At 40.9% G+C, this 17,520-nt stretch overlaps 1 protein-coding gene across 1 annotated transcript in view; it reads right to left on the bottom strand.

The window, feature by feature from the left end:
* The window catches only part of b4galt2 (UDP-Gal:betaGlcNAc beta 1,4- galactosyltransferase, polypeptide 2), a 109,989-nt gene that overhangs the window by 51,105 nt on the left and 41,364 nt on the right, over positions 1 to 17,520 (bottom strand). The window contains exon 3 of the mRNA XM_034555208.1: positions 11,981 to 12,097. Within this exon, the coding sequence (XP_034411099.1) occupies positions 11,981 to 12,097 (117 nt within the window). The remainder of the gene's footprint in view (positions 1 to 11,980; positions 12,098 to 17,520) is intronic.

The following is a 17,520-nucleotide window of genomic DNA, read 5'->3' as shown; positions in this document are numbered from 1 at the left end:
TTTTCCACCGGCTTTTGGATTGTTACGGAAAATACGCTCGGAAGCAAACACAAGTTTATAATGTTTACATGTTGAAACATTAACAAAACTCAAACAAGCTTGTTAATGTGCATTAAGTTTAACCAAACGCCACGGTTTGGTTTTACTACATGCCAACATTCACACACGCTGTTCGTTCTGCTGGCACCGTTAGCGGCTAACCGCTGGCACCGTTAGCGGCTAACCGCTGGCACCGTTAGCGGCTAACCGCTGGCACCGTTAGCGGCTAACCGCTAGCTCAGCCGTCTCCATGCTCCAAATTTAATATGGAGCCACTTTAACAAACTGACCTGAGATCGGTAACAGTTCAAGGCCCACGCGTGGTGAAGAAGAGAGCCTAAATTAGGGACACCAACATCACCTTCGAGATTATTTCTAAAATAGAGATTTGACCCACTGCAGTCAAATTGACTCGCCATCTGCTGCAGACCACCGACGTGATGTTGGGAGAGATCAATTTCATTTGTACGCGCGACTTTAATCCGCATGACCGGCCAGCGCATCCCTCGACAGGTAAATATACTTTTTAGAGACACCTCTTCTAATTAACAATCCAATTAGCTCTAACCGTGACGTTGTAATAAAAGACAATCTCAGTAAGAATTTAATTTAACAAAAACAACTAAAAGTTAAAATCCCTTTTAAACCCCCGACGCCGATGTTTCGCTTTGCAGAAAGTTTGCTGCGGTGGATTATGATGGATTTGATTTAATATCTTTGTTTTGGATTTGGAGGATCAAAATTGGTTCGAACATAAGAGGATTACAGTGAATTAGTTCATCTTTGTATAGTAGCACCTTCTGTCTGGCCGTGCACCGAGAACCCCAATGAATTTAAATCATGAAAATACTCCACGTTACAGAATCGCACTTATTATATATTGACCCAGTTGAAAGCACAATCCATAAATTGCCCCCTTTTCTCCCGTTGCTGCTTCATCAGCGCTTCCCCTCGCAGTCATTGGTCTTCAACCTGGAATAATATGCACGGCCCTCGGTGGTACGACGGGGACCTCGGGGTCAGTTTATAATTAAACCCCCGACAGAAGCTGCCCTCCATTCGGGCAACGTTTCAAAAGGTCATACATACGATGGGGGAGAAGAAGAAAAAAAAGAGGGATTGTGGAGGAAAATGGCAATATCCCACCGAGCAGGCTAACGTGACCTCCTTCTCCCCACTGCACATTTACCACAAATGAAGATCTTTCAGAGGAGTTTACAGTAACGGAAACGGGAGGCAGCTGGAAGAACGTCGTTCTCTTAAATTAACATCGCTGATCTCAATTTGACGAGCTCGAAAATGTGATTTATTTCAAATGTCGTGGACGGATGAGAATTTAATTTGTTCATTTTATCAAAAGTTTTGTCAGTGTGTGTAAAGTTGTAGATTATGAGCGTTGATATACATCTTGCTTTTATGCAACCGTTGAAATTCTTTGAAATAATAAACGTCTACGTGTGTGTCGAGACACAAATAATAGATTTATTCTGAAAGAGGCTTTGTGGAAATCCGATAATCTCATATGATTTTGTCACTTTAAAAAGTGGCAATCTTGGAAGTTTTCTATTTGTCATTGTGTATCACCCGGGGAGGAAACACAAGAGGTGGATGGAGCCCCCCGCTGATGAAAGTATCGCAATATTTATATATTATTAGTATTAAAACTGGGTGTGCGTGGCAGCTCAACAACTCCATCGTATTCAAATCACCACTTAAAATCTTCACGGATTGACACTTTTAAATCTTTCTAATCTTTAATCTCAGAAAGGTGATGGTGTATATTTTGCCGTGAAGGAAAATTGTAAAATATATTAAGAGCGAAGCCTCATTAAGAAGCTTTAATCATCGATGTCATGGCACGGCGTGCCGGGGAACGCACTATTATCCTGAATCATAGAGTTATTGAATCTCTTGTGAAAACAGAATGATATCACTTTAATAACAATTGATTCTTACTACTGTAATTAGCTGTAAACTAGCTGTTAGGAGTCTGTGAGGGGGCCCAGTGTTACCACCATAAACAAAAAGAATCAGGCATTAAAGACACATCTATAACACTCGGTTGATATTAAATCAATTCTTTTTTTCTTTTTTTAAATCAAATGTATTTAAGTTGAACCAATCGAGGCGAGCAGCGGACGCTCGTATAAATCTTGATGCCGTTTCTCGTTGTTGGAAAGCTTGTTAAAAAGCTAATTTTATGGACTCTTCAGGCTCCGTGAGGCCTCTCCCCCCCCAAGCCTGGTAATAATCCATCATGCGGAGGAGGGACGAGGGAGACCCCTCCGACACACACACACACACACACACACACACACACACACACACACACACACACACACACGGCTGCCACACTCTCTGGGAGACGACAGTCAAAGACAAAGAGGGCAGGAGGGAGAGGACAGAGGTACAGAAGCCCATTGCACCGCAGGTCAGGGTCAGAGTCGGGGTCGGGGTCGGGGTCGGGGTCAGGGTCAGGGTCAGGGTCAGGGTCAGGGTCAGGGTCAGGGTCAGAGTCGGGGTCGGGGTCAGGGTCGGGGTCGCCCCCCCCTAACCTCATCCCCATTAGTCGTCTCACTTCTACTCGTTTTCGAGCCCAACGTGCTTTCCAGTGTGTGTGTTATTTCTAAGATGACACAATTATACCGTCACTAAGCACTAAGTCATCGTTATGGAAATGAGAATGGAAAAGTAAAAAGAGTTCCTCTCAATTGAGGGGTATTTTTCATGTTATCCGTGCTTTTGGTACTTATATATATCGAGATAAGACATTTCAATATTAAATGATATTCAATTAGCGGTTTCTTTCTCCAGCTTTAGAAATATCTTTATTAAAGGTTTAAGCAGGTTGGTAGGAGACCATGCCAACTAAACAATAGAGCCTTTAATTGCATTCATGTGTGTTTCAGTTACCATCTTGTTTTTTTCAGTGAGTTTTCATGATGCCCTTTATTCTAATCCATCCTAGAGATGGTGGGACCACTATTTCAAACCACGATTCTGGAAGGATTAAAGAGTAAAGTTACGTACAATAACAATTAAAAAATGGTTCAACCTATAACAATTAAATGAAAATGGAAAATGGAGCTCGAAAATGCGATTATTTAAAATGTTATGGGCGGATGGAATAAGAACCGCGCTCTTCTCTTTGTTTCCTTTATTTAAAAAATGATTTTCTCTGCGCCTGCCGAGACCTTGAAGGGAGAACAACATCATCTCCATTGTGCTAAATCCATACGTATTATTTTCAAAGATGAGTCGGCTGCTATATCGACTTTCTTCATCCTACAGATTTAATGCGGTGCTTCATCCCGGCCCATGTTCTCCTGGGTTCCCTCATCAAGACGCCGGATGCCTCCACTAGTAGTGAATTCCAAGGCCCATCGTGCACACGCCTCGTAATCGATCGCTTAAATATCCATCACCATCATCAATAAGCAACAGCACTATCCTTCACTTTAAACCAGGCAGCAGGCCACTTAGATTAACTCCAAAAACACCCCAGTCAGCTCTCTCTCTCTCTCTCTGGTTCACTTTCAATGATCTAAACATACAAAGATTGGGCTTCAACGTACTACGATAGCTTTCTTCTTCCTCTTTTCCGTAGTTTCGGCCATCACTCATTTCAGGAATAACGCCACTGGACTCTCAATGATAATTGCTAAAAAAGTAGAAATGCGACGACGTTGCTGGTTGAAATCCTCCTCCTCTGTGGGTTGTGAGCATCCGTCGCAGCGAACGGACACATTGCTGCTTCCACTCTGACTTATTGTACTTGCTGCAGTCTTCCTGTGCAGAAAAAAGGGAACGTTTCTGGCTCCCCTTCAGCTCTACCTTTCAAAATCTTTGTTTACAACCTGTTGTCAAACAGACGACCAGCCGTCTGTGGAGTTTTGATGAAATGCCTTCAGTTGTTTTTCGTGGCTTGTCGTCATAGTTACAACCATCTGACCGCAAGTAAAACCGCCGTAGTGTTACCACATCTTTGTGATCACACTTACATCCTCATCGATGCAAACGATGGCCCAAAACTACAGAAGTAAGACAGTAATACATTTAATATCTCGGCAAACCGCTGTAGATATGTGATGCAAATATTCAAAACAGAGACTGAACACAAAAATAAATATGTAACCTCCTCATCTTGAAAGCAAGACGTTTAGATTTGTTGAAAAACTAAATGACATAACACTGTCGAGAGATTATTCAAATGCAGATTAGCTCCATTTACTTCTGGGCTCTTGCTGCATTAGAGAGTCGGTACAGTGATTAAAAAATCCAAAAGTCTGGAGTTCAGCTCATTTTCACGCGATCAAACAAACATTTCTCCATCAACACACACAATGCTCGTGTGTATTGAGCTCTTCATGTAGATATGAAGAAAACTAAATTCACGTTCTCCACAAGTTGTGGGTACAAATGCATCATGGGACGGACGGCACTCTCTCCTGATTGTGTCGTCTCATCTGGCATGAGGAGCACGACACAATCACACAGATGAGATGCTGTGGCTTGCAGAGCTGAATGAGCTCGAGGACTCCCTCACACACACACACACACACACACACACACACACACACACACACATCCTCTCAGAAAACCTGAGAGAGAGAGAGAAAAATGGAAAAGTGCTCCTCTAATAACGGTGAGAATTGATATCTCACTTATGCCCCCGTCTTGAATCACACTGCACGGCCATTAAGAGGAAAACCACAATAAATGGGAAGCATTTTGGTCTTCTCAATGAAACGTTCTCTCAGTTTTGATTTGTTCAGTCATATCTCACTGGCTGAGGCCTGCCGACCTTATACGTGCACCGGACATTATTACATTAAAACTGCACATTAATATTGATTTCCTGGGCCCACACTGACATCAGGTTGCCCCCACAATAACGGTGTATGATTTAAATCCGTTATCGAGATGGGATGCACTCAGAAAAATGGAGTCGTTGTATACAGCACACAAAGTCAATGACAAGGCAGACTCAGGCAGGGTGTTGCTGAACGATAGAGCGTTTTTAATCTTTGGCTATATTCAGACAGACATAATAAGCACTGCGTAAAAGAAAAGAGCCTCCTCGATCATTTTAATGGAGGCCACAGTGATGAAGCGGGACGCAAGGGACTCCAACTGAGAACGGAGAGTCGTCTGCAAAGAAAAGTTCAACCGGGCTCTACCTTCGCTGCAACGCTGTGCAACATCATCCGGCCAAACACCAAATTGGCCAATCAGATGCGTCCTACGCCGACTTTGTAATGTGAAGGTCACACTACACTGTCGTCCTCACGATTCTCACAATAGAAGTAATGACGGTTTAAGCTCATTTTCATGGTTAGAAATCCTGTCTCATAATATCATAAGCCAGCGGTGTTTGATACACCATACAAATCATGGATCTACAACTCAATTTGATGTCTCACCCATACATGGAAATCAATATTCACCCACTAACAGAGACCCTAATGTTTGTTTGTTTCTTTTAAGAGATTTTAACACATTTTTTTAGGGGTTTTGTATTAGAAGTTTAGAAGTTAAACCCCCTCTGAAGCCATCAGCTTGGGGGCCCAGGAGCTACTGTATATTTATTGGGTCCTTGTGTAGCCGGTGGACATCTGGGCCAAGGCCTCCTTCATCATTTCAAACTAATGGAAAGCGAGATCATCGCCAGGAGGTCGGTTCTCAGTTTGCACTCGCCAATACGTTCCGCCTCCTTTGTTTACCATCATTCAACCCATGACTGTTTAAAAAGTACTCAATACTACAAATAACTGTACGGACTGATCGAAGGAACGAGGAATGAACCGCCGTCCAGATATCTGACTCTGAATTGAGGGAAAAGGGGGATGATTGAAGAATTTCAGGCACCGTCTTAGCCAATCAGACGGCTATTTGGTTGTTTTTTTAAATTGAATTTATTTAGCTGATTAGTGGCTTTTCATGATTTTCTTTTTCATGCTGAATACATTATTTCCAAGAAACTTCACCACCCTCCTAAACATGAGATCAAATATTCACACACACACACACACACACACACACAAACACACACACACAGACAGTTTAAATGAGGAACAATTGCAGAGCTATTAGATTACAGTGATGAGTCATCCCTCCAAAAAAAAAAAAAAAAGTAAAAAGCCTGTAATAACATGTTCTTGATCTCTATTTATTCATCAATCTTTAAAATGATGCAGACAGAGAGAATAAATAAGAAAAAAAACGTACTTGTTTATAACCTCAATCCCTCAATGAGCATTTCTTTCATCTGATTTTCTGATCCGTTCTTTTCATTAAAGTTAAAATAGTTTAAATGAAGGTTATGTGGCGTCTCACGTAGTTTTCTCCCTCAGTGCAACCTGCCAGGACGAAGCTCCGGCGCATGATGGAGACACCGAGGAGGACGCACACGGACCTCGTGTTGACATATTGTGTATATTTACACTCGGCTCCTCCGTACACTAAATATTGTTTTCTGTGAGTCTCGCCGTGTTTGCTGTCGCAGCACCGCGTGTTTGTTCATCTCGCTGCAGCTCCCGTTGCCCTTTGGGAGGACGTGAAGTTATCCAGGACTTCACGTGAAGAAGTGAGACCAAACTACTGCACGATGCGGTGGTTTAATGGAGGAGGCGGGACCACACGACGTCTATTGCCGTCTCAATAAAATTATTAATGGACGCTGGATTTGAAGGGCGAAATGTCAATTTGCACTCTATTCAAATGAGTCCAAAAACTAAATGTTTTGCAACTTTTATTGCGAGGAGCATTATTAGCGCTCGTGTGACGGGTCTCCTGTGATTCATGAGAGGTTAATTAATCAGCATGCTTGATTGAGTTCAGGCTATTTCGTGATTATTAAATCTGAAAGATGATGCAATTTGGAGAAAGGAACACACATGCTATGCTTCCTCTGTTCATTAAGTAATAATATTACGGAGAACAGATGTCACTCCATGTGGAAAAGAACTTTGACTGTTGACATTGTGAGTGAATACCAATTATGAGACTTAATTTATAGTTTGATTATTTGATTCCTGATCTCAGGATGTTGCCTTATTATTATAAGATAAGATAAGATAAAATATTACTTTATTCATCCCCAGAGGGAAATTCCGTGAATAAACTTTTAGATTATTATAGAAATACATTTCTCACCATGTATTCACGGTGCTTTACTTGCTTTGAGGCTTCGGGGAGAATTAAACGTCTACGTTCACTCCGTCTACGTTCACTCCGGCTACGTTCACTCAGTCTACGTTCACTCCGTCTACGTTCACTCCGGCTACGTTCACTCCGGCTACGTTCACTCCGGCTACGTTCACTCCGTCTACGTTCACTCCGGCTACGTTCACTCAGTCTACGTTCACTCCGTCTACGTTCACTCCGTCTACGTTCACCCAGTCTACGTTCACCCAGTCTACGTTCACTCCGGCTACGTTCACTCAGTCTACGTTCACTCCGTCTACGTTCACTCCGTCTACGTTCACTCCGTCTACGTTCACTCCGTCTACGTTCACTCCGGCTACGTTCACTCAGTCTACGTTCACTCCGTCTACGTTCACTCCGTCTACGTTCACTCCGTCTACGTTCACTCAGTCTACGTTCACCCAGTCTACGTTCACCCAGTCTACGTTCACTCCGTCTACGTTCACTCCGTCTACGTTCACTCCGTCTACGTTCACCCAGTCTACGTTCACTCAGTCTACGTTCACTCCGTCTACGTTCACTCAGTCTACGTTCACTCCGGCTACGTTCACTCCGGCTACGTTCACTCCGGCTACGTTCACTCCGGCTACGTTCACTCAGTCTACGTTCACTCCGTCTACGTTCACTCAGTCTACGTTCACTCAGTCTACGTTCACTCCGTCTACGTTCACTCCATCTACGTTCACTCAGTCTACGTTCACTCAGTCTACGTTCACTCAGTCTACGTTCACTCAGTCTACGTTCACTCAGTCTACGTTCACTCCGTCTACGTTCACTCAGTCTACGTTCACTCAGTCTACGTTCACTCAGTCTACGTTCACTCCGTCTACGTTCACTCCGTCTACGTTCACTCCGTCTACGTTCACTCAGTCTACGTTCACTCCGTCTACGTTCACTCCGTCTACGTTCACTCAGTCTACGTTCACTCAGTCTACGTTCACTCCGTCTACGTTCACTCAGTCTACGTTCACTCCGTCTACGTTCACTCCGTCTACGTTCACTCCGTCTACGTTCACTCAGTCTACGTTCACTCCGTCTACGTTCACTCCGTCTACGTTCACTCCGTCTACGTTCACTCAGTCTACGTTCACCCAGTCTACGTTCACCCAGTCTACGTTCACTCCGTCTACGTTCACTCCGTCTACGTTCACTCAGTCTACGTTCACTCCGGCTACGTTCACTCCGGCTACGTTCACTCCGGCTACGTTCACTCCGGCTACGTTCACTCAGTCTACGTTCACTCAGTCTACGTTCACTCAGTCTACGTTCACTCCGTCTACGTTCACTCCGTCTACGTTCACTCCGTCTACGTTCACTCAGTCTACGTTCACTCAGTCTACGTTCACTCAGTCTACGTTCACTCAGTCTACGTTCACTCAGTCTACGTTCACTCCGTCTACGTTCACTCCGTCTACGTTCACTCAGTCTACGTTCACTCAGTCTACGTTCACTCAGTCTACGTTCACTCCGTCTACGTTCACTCAGTCTACGTTCACTCAGTCTACGTTCACTCAGTCTACGTTCACTCCGTCTACGTTCACTCAGTCTACGTTCACTCCGTCTACGTTCACTCCGTCTACGTTCACTCCGTCTACGTTCACTCAGTCTACGTTCACTCCGTCTACGTTCACTCAGTCTACGTTCACTCAGTCTACGTTCACTCAGTCTACGTTCACTCAGTCTACGTTCACTCAGTCTACGTTCACTCCGGGACTCTAATTGACGACAGTTTTAAAAAAATGACTTTTTCCTTTCTCAGAGTTTCAGATGTTTTTCATTTCAATTACTGTTCGAGGCCCAAAGAGGTCAATAAAAGATATTTTCTCTCCAATAAATCGAGATTTGTCTTGTGATCCTTTTGGAGATTCCAGATGAATAGTTTGATATTAAAGAACTTAAAACAAGCTGCGGACACATTGGAGCGTCAGTATTAACGATCTAACGATGTCACTGTGGAACCTCTACTTCTGATCATAACTCACGGAGATCTTTATGAGCGTCTAGAACTCGTAACTGTGTACTTCTTCCACACTGCAGATGTCAGTGAAGAAACAAGAAACGGCTGAATATTATGGGATTTCTGCGTCAGAGACTTCCCCGATAGCGGCAGAGTATTAGACGTTATGATTCAATATTCATATCCAGCTTTGGATCGACCGTAAACTCCCATAAGAATCAATCTCTCTCTCTCTCTCTCTCAAGGATTAATGATGAGACCTGTAACCTTATTGCTAAATTATTGGTAAATTATTGTTATTGTGTAATTTCCTAAATGATACACAGGAAATTATTAGCAACTATTTTGATAAAATGTGTGGATTAAAAGCTTTTCGTTGTCTTGAATGACTGATAGTGGATTTGATATCTTCGGGTTATGGGGCTAATCGACCAGAGAGTAGATTGAATATCAATACTTGAGAAATTAGTGACCGCCCTAAGTTCCCTTCAGGTGTGGAAGATGACGTCCATATCATATCATATCATATCATATCATATCATATCATATCATATCATATCATATCCTTATTCAGCGACCTAAGTATGAAACCCCAAAAAACGAAGATAGAAGTCAACCAGAAATCTGTGTTTTGAATCCTCAATGACTCGTTTTTGTTGAGTAAGAATGAAATCCCAATGATCCTAATGTGTAAATAAATTATAATATTCTAAAGAGCATTTCTCTTCCCTGTAAACTGGCCAGTTTGAATATGATAGATGGGGATGATGGGAGGAGCCGGGGGCTCTTTTTTAAAAAATATGTTTTTAAATCTCCGAGGTGCATTTCTTTTTCCAAACGTCTCTCCGGGTGCAAAGCTTTAATTAGTTTGAGGGTCCGAGCGTCCTGACCTCTCTGAAGGAAGTCCAGTGAGCAACACAACAACAACAACAACAACAACATGAGAAGATAATTGGATAGATTTCAAGATATGCCCCTTTTAGCCTTGAGGTAATCATTTCTTCCAGTTTGGGGCCATCAAGCTTATACAAATTCAAACTAATCTGTGTCAACATCGCACTTTTTATGATAAGTTTTGACTTTCTAATCGGGAAGAAGATCAATTGAAACATGGATTATGTTGCAGCAGCAATGCTTAGATTTGCAAAATGATACTAGATAAGCAACTGCTTAATAAAAGAAGATAAAAAAATGTACCTCGAGATGTCATTTCCTTACCCATTACTCTAAAATGACATTTCAATCCAGAGAAATTAAAGTTTCTTCTAGTTTTCTGCCCTCCAGAAGTCCTCTATGTACATGAAGCCTCCAGCTGTGGTATTTACAACTTTTGGTTCAGTTAAAAAAATAAATCCTCCAGGAAGCATAAATTAACCCCACGGAGAACATATCTGGTCTTTAAAGAACCTCAACGAGTTCAGAACGCACTTCCAAACACCCGTTCCAACCGGCCCGTGTGTGAACCTCTGCATCACAGAGCCGGAGTCTGTTGGAATCAGATTACCTCGAGGTGTGACATCACACCGAAGACTTGTGTGGGGTAAAAAATGTTTTTAAAAAAACATCGACGCCGTCTGGAGGGACGAGAGCGCGTTCCTCCAAAACCACACCGTCTCAAATCACCATTTTATTGACATTTTATTCACGACGTACGCCGTCGCTGGATGCGCACGTTGGCATTGTGTGTGTGTGTGTGTGTGTGTGTGTAGAGCGCAGCAAGGCGGGTGGAACCGTAGGTGGGTTCTCCAGGGGGAGTGATTATGGTGTCGTGCGAGGGCCACGGGGGGAGAGAGAAAGGGCAGAAGGAGCTCATTACTTATAATGTGGAAGGAGAAGAACTCTCACCCAACGCAGCATGAAAGACTCACACACACACACACACACACACACACACACACACACACACACACACACACACACACACACGCACAGCGTTGCTTAGAAAATCAGGCTCCTTGTGCTTCGTAGCGAAGTGGAAGTAAATGGATGTTTTTTATGTCAGAAGAAGACATCGCCAATGGAGACCAGGTAGGGATGAGAGAAGGGGGCGGGGCCTTCAGGAGTTCATGCACCTGCACATTGACTTCTACATGCAGCGATGGACTTTCCCCACCGTATTAATAATGAATTAAAATACCTGATATCTAGTTCAAGTCTAACTCTTTTTACACGTCCTGTAGTACAGTTTATCATAATTTGCTACTCACAATTACCGATATTTTTGCACATTACCTACTTTGTATTCCATCTCGAAGCAGAAATTCACATTCGAATTCATACTACATTTGAAGATTTGGACGATAATTTCCAAAATTCCAAAAGAAGGAGATCCTGGCAGTGCTGACATTATTAGCAAAGTGTTTAGTTATATTATTATATTGTTATATTACAGACAATTTTAATAAAGTACTAATTAGCAATGTCATCTATTAAGTAAAAATGTCCAAGTTGGCTGGTTCCTGTTTTTCAAATCCGAGGATTCACAATATATTAATTTAATTCATTAATTTGAATATATCAACTGGGAAATTGTTTTCATTCCATCATCAACAATGAATTCGATAACGTTGACTCATTATCACCTGGCTGAAACGATCACCTTCCTTTCCCCTCTTATAGCCGGCAGGTAGAAGTCATATAAGCGTTATCGGAACTAGAAATATCCAACGTAAAAAAAAAAAAAATCGTTCGACTTCCAACTTGTCTGGAAGCGTCTGGAAGCTCCCCTGGAGGTCACGACCTTTGGCGTACGCCCTCCCCGTGGCCTCGGGGTCTCACCTGGTTGATGATGTAGATGCCGTAGTCGATCCTCTGCCGCCTGAGGATCGGGTGGAGGTAGTGGAGCCAGTACTTCAGGTGGTTCTCCCTGTGGCGGAACGGGATGATGACGGCCACCTAAAACAACGGGGGGGGGGGGGGGGGGGGGGGGGGGGGGGGGGGGGGTATTAAAACACATCGACCATTCAAATGCATAACTAAAGCACACACGTTGAATCATTCATGTGGGGGGGGGGTATCTGAAAAGCTTTCTGTTCTTGTTTGACTAATTATGCATAAACGAGCTCGGTTCCGTCCCTCGGATAAACGGTTCTGCGACGGAAAAGTCGCCCGTTTATTGTCACATTGTACGTGAAGTTTTGGTTCTCATTAATTATGAATGAAGCGGCTCAGATGTGATAAGTGAGTCTTTTGAAGGAAGCACCCCGACCTCAGAGGAGTATTGTGTGGTGGAGAAATGATCATTATATTGATCAATAAACACTAAATGTGATCACATCTGCTATTTGCTCTTCTGATTTTAATCCAGAGAGAGATGATACGGATAGAACAGCGTCAAAGTCAACATTTTAACCTTATTAACACGCTCATATATGGATCATAACATAAGTTATTTTATCTTGGAATATGCATCAATTCTTATCTTTTATTTATTTATTTACTTCATATAATGACATGAGTGAGAGTATATGTACTAGTGAGTGAGAGTATATGTACTAGTGAGTGTGAGTATATGTACTAGTGTGTGTGAGTATATGTACTAGTGAGTGTGAGTATATGTACTAGTGTGAGTGAGTATATGTACTAGTGTGTGTGAGTATATGTACTAGTGTGAGTGAGTATATGTACTAGTGAGTGTGAGTATATGTACTAGTGTGTGTGAGTATATGTACTAGTGAGTGTGAGTATATGTACTAGTGTGAGTGAGTATATGTACTAGTGAGTGTGAGTATATGTACTAGTGAGTGAGTATATGTACTAGTGTGTGTGAGTATATGTACTAGTGAGTGTGAGTATATGTACTAGTGTGTGTGAGTATATGTACTAGTGAGTATGAGTATATGTACTAGTGTGTGTGAGTATATGTACTAGTGAGTGAGTATATGTACTAGTGTGTGTGAGTATATGTACTAGTGTGTGTGAGTATATGTACTAGTGAGTGAGTATATGTACTAGTGTGTGTGAGTATATGTACTAGTGTGAGTGAGTATATGTACTAGTGAGTGAGTATATGTACTAGTGAGTGTGAGTATATGTACTAGTGAGTGTGAGTATATGTACTAGTGTGTGTGAGTATATGTACTAGTGAGTATGAGTATATGTACTAGTGTGTGTGAGTATATGTACTAGTGAGTGAGTATATGTACTAGTGTGTGTGAGTATATGTACTAGTGTGTGTGAGTATATGTACTAGTGAGTGAGTATATGTACTAGTGAGTGTGAGTATATGTACTAGTGTGAGTGAGTATATGTACTAGTGTGTGTGAGTATATGTACTAGTGTGTGTGAGTATATGTACTAGTGAGTGAGTATATGTACTAGTGTGAGTGAGTATATGTACTAGTGAGTGAGTATATGTACTAGTGAGTGAGTATGTGTACTAGTGTGAGTGAGTATATGTACTAGTGAGTGAGTATATGTACTAGTGAGAGTGAGTATATGTACTAGTGTGAGTGAGTATATGTACTAGTGTGAGTGAGTATATGTACTAGTGTGAGTGAGTATATGTACTAGTGTGAGTGAGTATATGTACTAGTGAGTGAGTATATGTACTAGTGAGTGAGTATATGTACTAGTGTGAGTGAGTATATGTACTAGTGTGAGTGAGTATATGTACTAGTGTGAGTGAGTATATGTACTAGTGAGTGAGTATATGTACTAGTGTGAGTGAGAGTATATGTACTAGTGTGAGTGAGTATATGTACTAGTGAGTGAGTATATGTACTAGTGAGAGAGTATATGTACTAGTGTGAGTGAGTATATGTACTAGTGAGTGAGAGTATATGTACTAGTGTGAGTGAGTATATGTACTAGTGAGTGAGAGTATATGTACTAGTGTGAGTGAGTATATGTACTAGTGTGAGTGAGTATATGTACTAGTGAGTGAGTATATGTACTAGTGAGAGAGTATATGTACTAGTGTGAGTGAGTATATGTACTAGTGTGAGTGAGTATATGTACTAGTGAGTGAGTATATGTACTAAGTGAATGAATTGAGTGAGTATGTACTAGTGTGAGTGAGTATATGTACTAGTGTGAGTGAGTATATGTACTAGTGAGTGAGAGTATATGTACTAAGTTAGTTGAGTGAGTATATGTACTAGTGAGTGAGAGTATATGTACTAGTGTGAGTGAGTATATGTACTAGTGAGTGAGAGTATATGTACTAGTGTGAGTGAGTATATGTACTAGTGTGAGTGAGTATATGTACTAGTGAGTGAGTATATGTACTAGTGAGAGAGTATATGTACTAGTGTGAGTGAGTATATGTACTAGTGTGAGTGAGTATATGTACTAGTGAGTGAGTATATGTACTAGTGAGAGAGTATATGTACTAGTGAGTGAGTATATGTACTAGTGTGAGTGAGTATATGTACTAGTGAGTGAGAGTATATGTACTAGTGTGAGTGAGTATATGTACTAGTGAGAGAGTATATGTACTAGTGTGAGTGAGTATATGTACTAGTGTGAGTGAGAGTGTATGTACTAGTGTGAGTGAGTATATGTACTAGTGAGTGAGTATATGTACTAGTGAGTGAGTATATGTACTAGTGTGAGTATATGTACTAGTGAGTGAGAGTATATGTACTAGTGTGAGTGAGTATATGTACTAGTGAGAGAGTATATGTACTAGTGTGAGTGAGTATATGTACTAGTGTGAGTGAGTGTATATGTACTAGTGAGTGAGTATATGTACTAGTGAGAGAGTATATGTACTAGTGTGAGTGAGTATATGTACTAGTGTGAGTGAGTATATGTACTAGTGAGTGAGTATATGTACTAGTGAGAGAGTATATGTACTAGTGTGAGTGAGTATATGTACTAGTGTGAGTAAGTATATGTACTAGTGTGAGAGAGTATATGTACTAGTGAGTGAGAGTATATGTACTAGTGAGTGAGAGTATATGTACTAGTGTGAGTGAGTATATGTACTAGTGAGTGAGAGTATATGTACTAGTGTGAGTGAGTATATGTACTAGTGAGTGAGAGTATATGTACTAGTGTGAGTGAGTATATGTACTAGTGTGAGTGAGTATATGTACTAGTGAGTGAGTATATGTACTAGTGAGAGAGTATATGTACTAGTGTGAGTGAGTATATGTACTAGTGTGAGTGAGTATATGTACTAGTGAGTGAGTATATGTACTAGTGAGAGAGTATATGTACTAGTGAGTGAGTATATGTACTAGTGTGAGTGAGTATATGTACTAGTGTGTGTGAGTATATGTACTAGTGTGAGTGAGTATATGTACTAGTGAGTGTGAGTATATGTACTAGTGTGTGTGAGTATATGTACTAGTGAGTGTGAGTATATGTACTAGTGTGAGTGAGTATATGTACTAGTGAGTGTGAGTATATGTACTAGTGAGTGAGTATATGTACTAGTGTGAGTGAGTATATGTACTAGTGAGTGTGAGTATATGTACTAGTGTGTGTGAGTATATGTACTAGTGAGTATGAGTATATGTACTAGTGTGAGTGAGAGTATATGTACTAGTGAGTGAGTATATGTACTAGTGTGTGTGAGTATATGTACTAGTGTGTGTGAGTATATGTACTAGTGAGTGAGTATATGTACTAGTGTGTGTGAGTATATGTACTAGTGTGAGTGAGTATATGTACTAGTGAGTGAGTATATGTACTAGTGAGTGTGAGTATATGTACTAGTGAGTGTGAGTATATGTACTAGTGTGTGTGAGTATATGTACTAGTGAGTATGAGTATATGTACTAGTGTGTGTGAGTATATGTACTAGTGAGTGAGTATATGTACTAGTGTGTGTGAGTATATGTACTAGTGTGTGTGAGTATATGTACTAGTGAGTGAGTATATGTACTAGTGAGTGTGAGTATATGTACTAGTGTGAGTGAGTATATGTACTAGTGTGTGTGAGTATATGTACTAGTGTGAGTGAGTATATGTACTAGTGAGTGAGTATATGTACTAGTGTGAGTGAGTATATGTACTAGTGTGAGTGAGTATATGTACTAGTGAGTGAGTATGTGTACTAGTGTGAGTGAGTATATGTACTAGTGAGTGAGTATATGTACTAGTGAGAGTGAGTATATGTACTAGTGTGAGTGAGTATATGTACTAGTGAGTGAGTATATGTACTAGTGAGTGAGTATATGTACTAGTGTGAGTGAGTATATGTACTAGTGTGAGTGAGTATATGTACTAGTGAGTGAGTATATGTACTAGTGTGAGTGAGTATATGTACTAGTGAGTGAGTATATGTACTAGTGTGAGTGAGTATATGTACTAGTGTGAGTGAGTATATGTACTAGTGTGAGTGAGTATATGTACTAGTGAGAGAGTATATGTACTAGTGAGTGAGTATATGTACTAGTGTGAGTGAGTATATGTACTAGTGTGAGTGAGTATATGTACTAGTGAGTGAGTATATGTACTAGTGAGTGAGTATATGTACGTGTGAGTGAGTATATGTACTAGTGTGAGTGAGTATATGTACTAGTGAGTGAGTATATGTACTAGTGTGAGTAAGTATATGTACTAGTGTGAGAGAGTATATGTACTAGTGAGTGAGAGTATATGTACTAGTGAGTGAGAGTATATGTACTAGTGTGAGTGAGTATATGTACTAGTGAGTGAGAGTATATGTACTAGTGTGAGTGAGTATATGTACTAGTGAGTGAGAGTATATGTACTAGTGTGAGTGAGTATATGTACTAGTGTGAGTGAGTATATGTACTAGTGAGTGAGTATATGTACTAGTGAGAGAGTATATGTACTAGTGTGAGTGAGTATATGTACTAGTGTGAGTGAGTATATGTACTAGTGAGTGAGTATATGTACTAGTGAGAGAGTATATGTACTAGTGAGTGAGTATATGTACTAGTGTGAGTGAGTATATGTACTAGTGAGTGAGAGTATATGTACTAGTGTGAGTGAGTATATGTACTAGTGAGAGAGTATATGTACTAGTGTGAGTGAGTATATGTACTAGTGTGAGTGAGAGTGTATGTACTAGTGTGAGTGAGTATATGTACTAGTGAGTGAGTATATGTACTAGTGAGTGAGTATATGTACTAGTGTGAGTATATGTACTAGTGAGTGAGAGTATATGTACTAGTGTGAGTGAGTATATGTACTAGTGAGAGAGTATATGTACTAGTGTGAGTGAGTATATGTACTAGTGTGAGTGAGTGTATATGTACTAGTGAGTGAGTATATGTACTAGTGAGAGAGTATATGTACTAGTGTGAGTGAGTATATGTACTAGTGTGAGTGAGTATATGTACTAGTGAGTGAGTATATGTACTAGTGAGAGAGTATATGTACTAGTGTGAGTGAGTATA

Source organism: Cyclopterus lumpus, chromosome 17, assembly GCF_009769545.1.
Source record: "Cyclopterus lumpus isolate fCycLum1 chromosome 17, fCycLum1.pri, whole genome shotgun sequence".
Taxonomy (NCBI): domain Eukaryota; kingdom Metazoa; phylum Chordata; class Actinopteri; order Perciformes; family Cyclopteridae; genus Cyclopterus; species Cyclopterus lumpus.
Note: the sequence above shows the minus strand (reverse complement) of the source record. Positions and strands in the feature narration are given on the sequence as shown.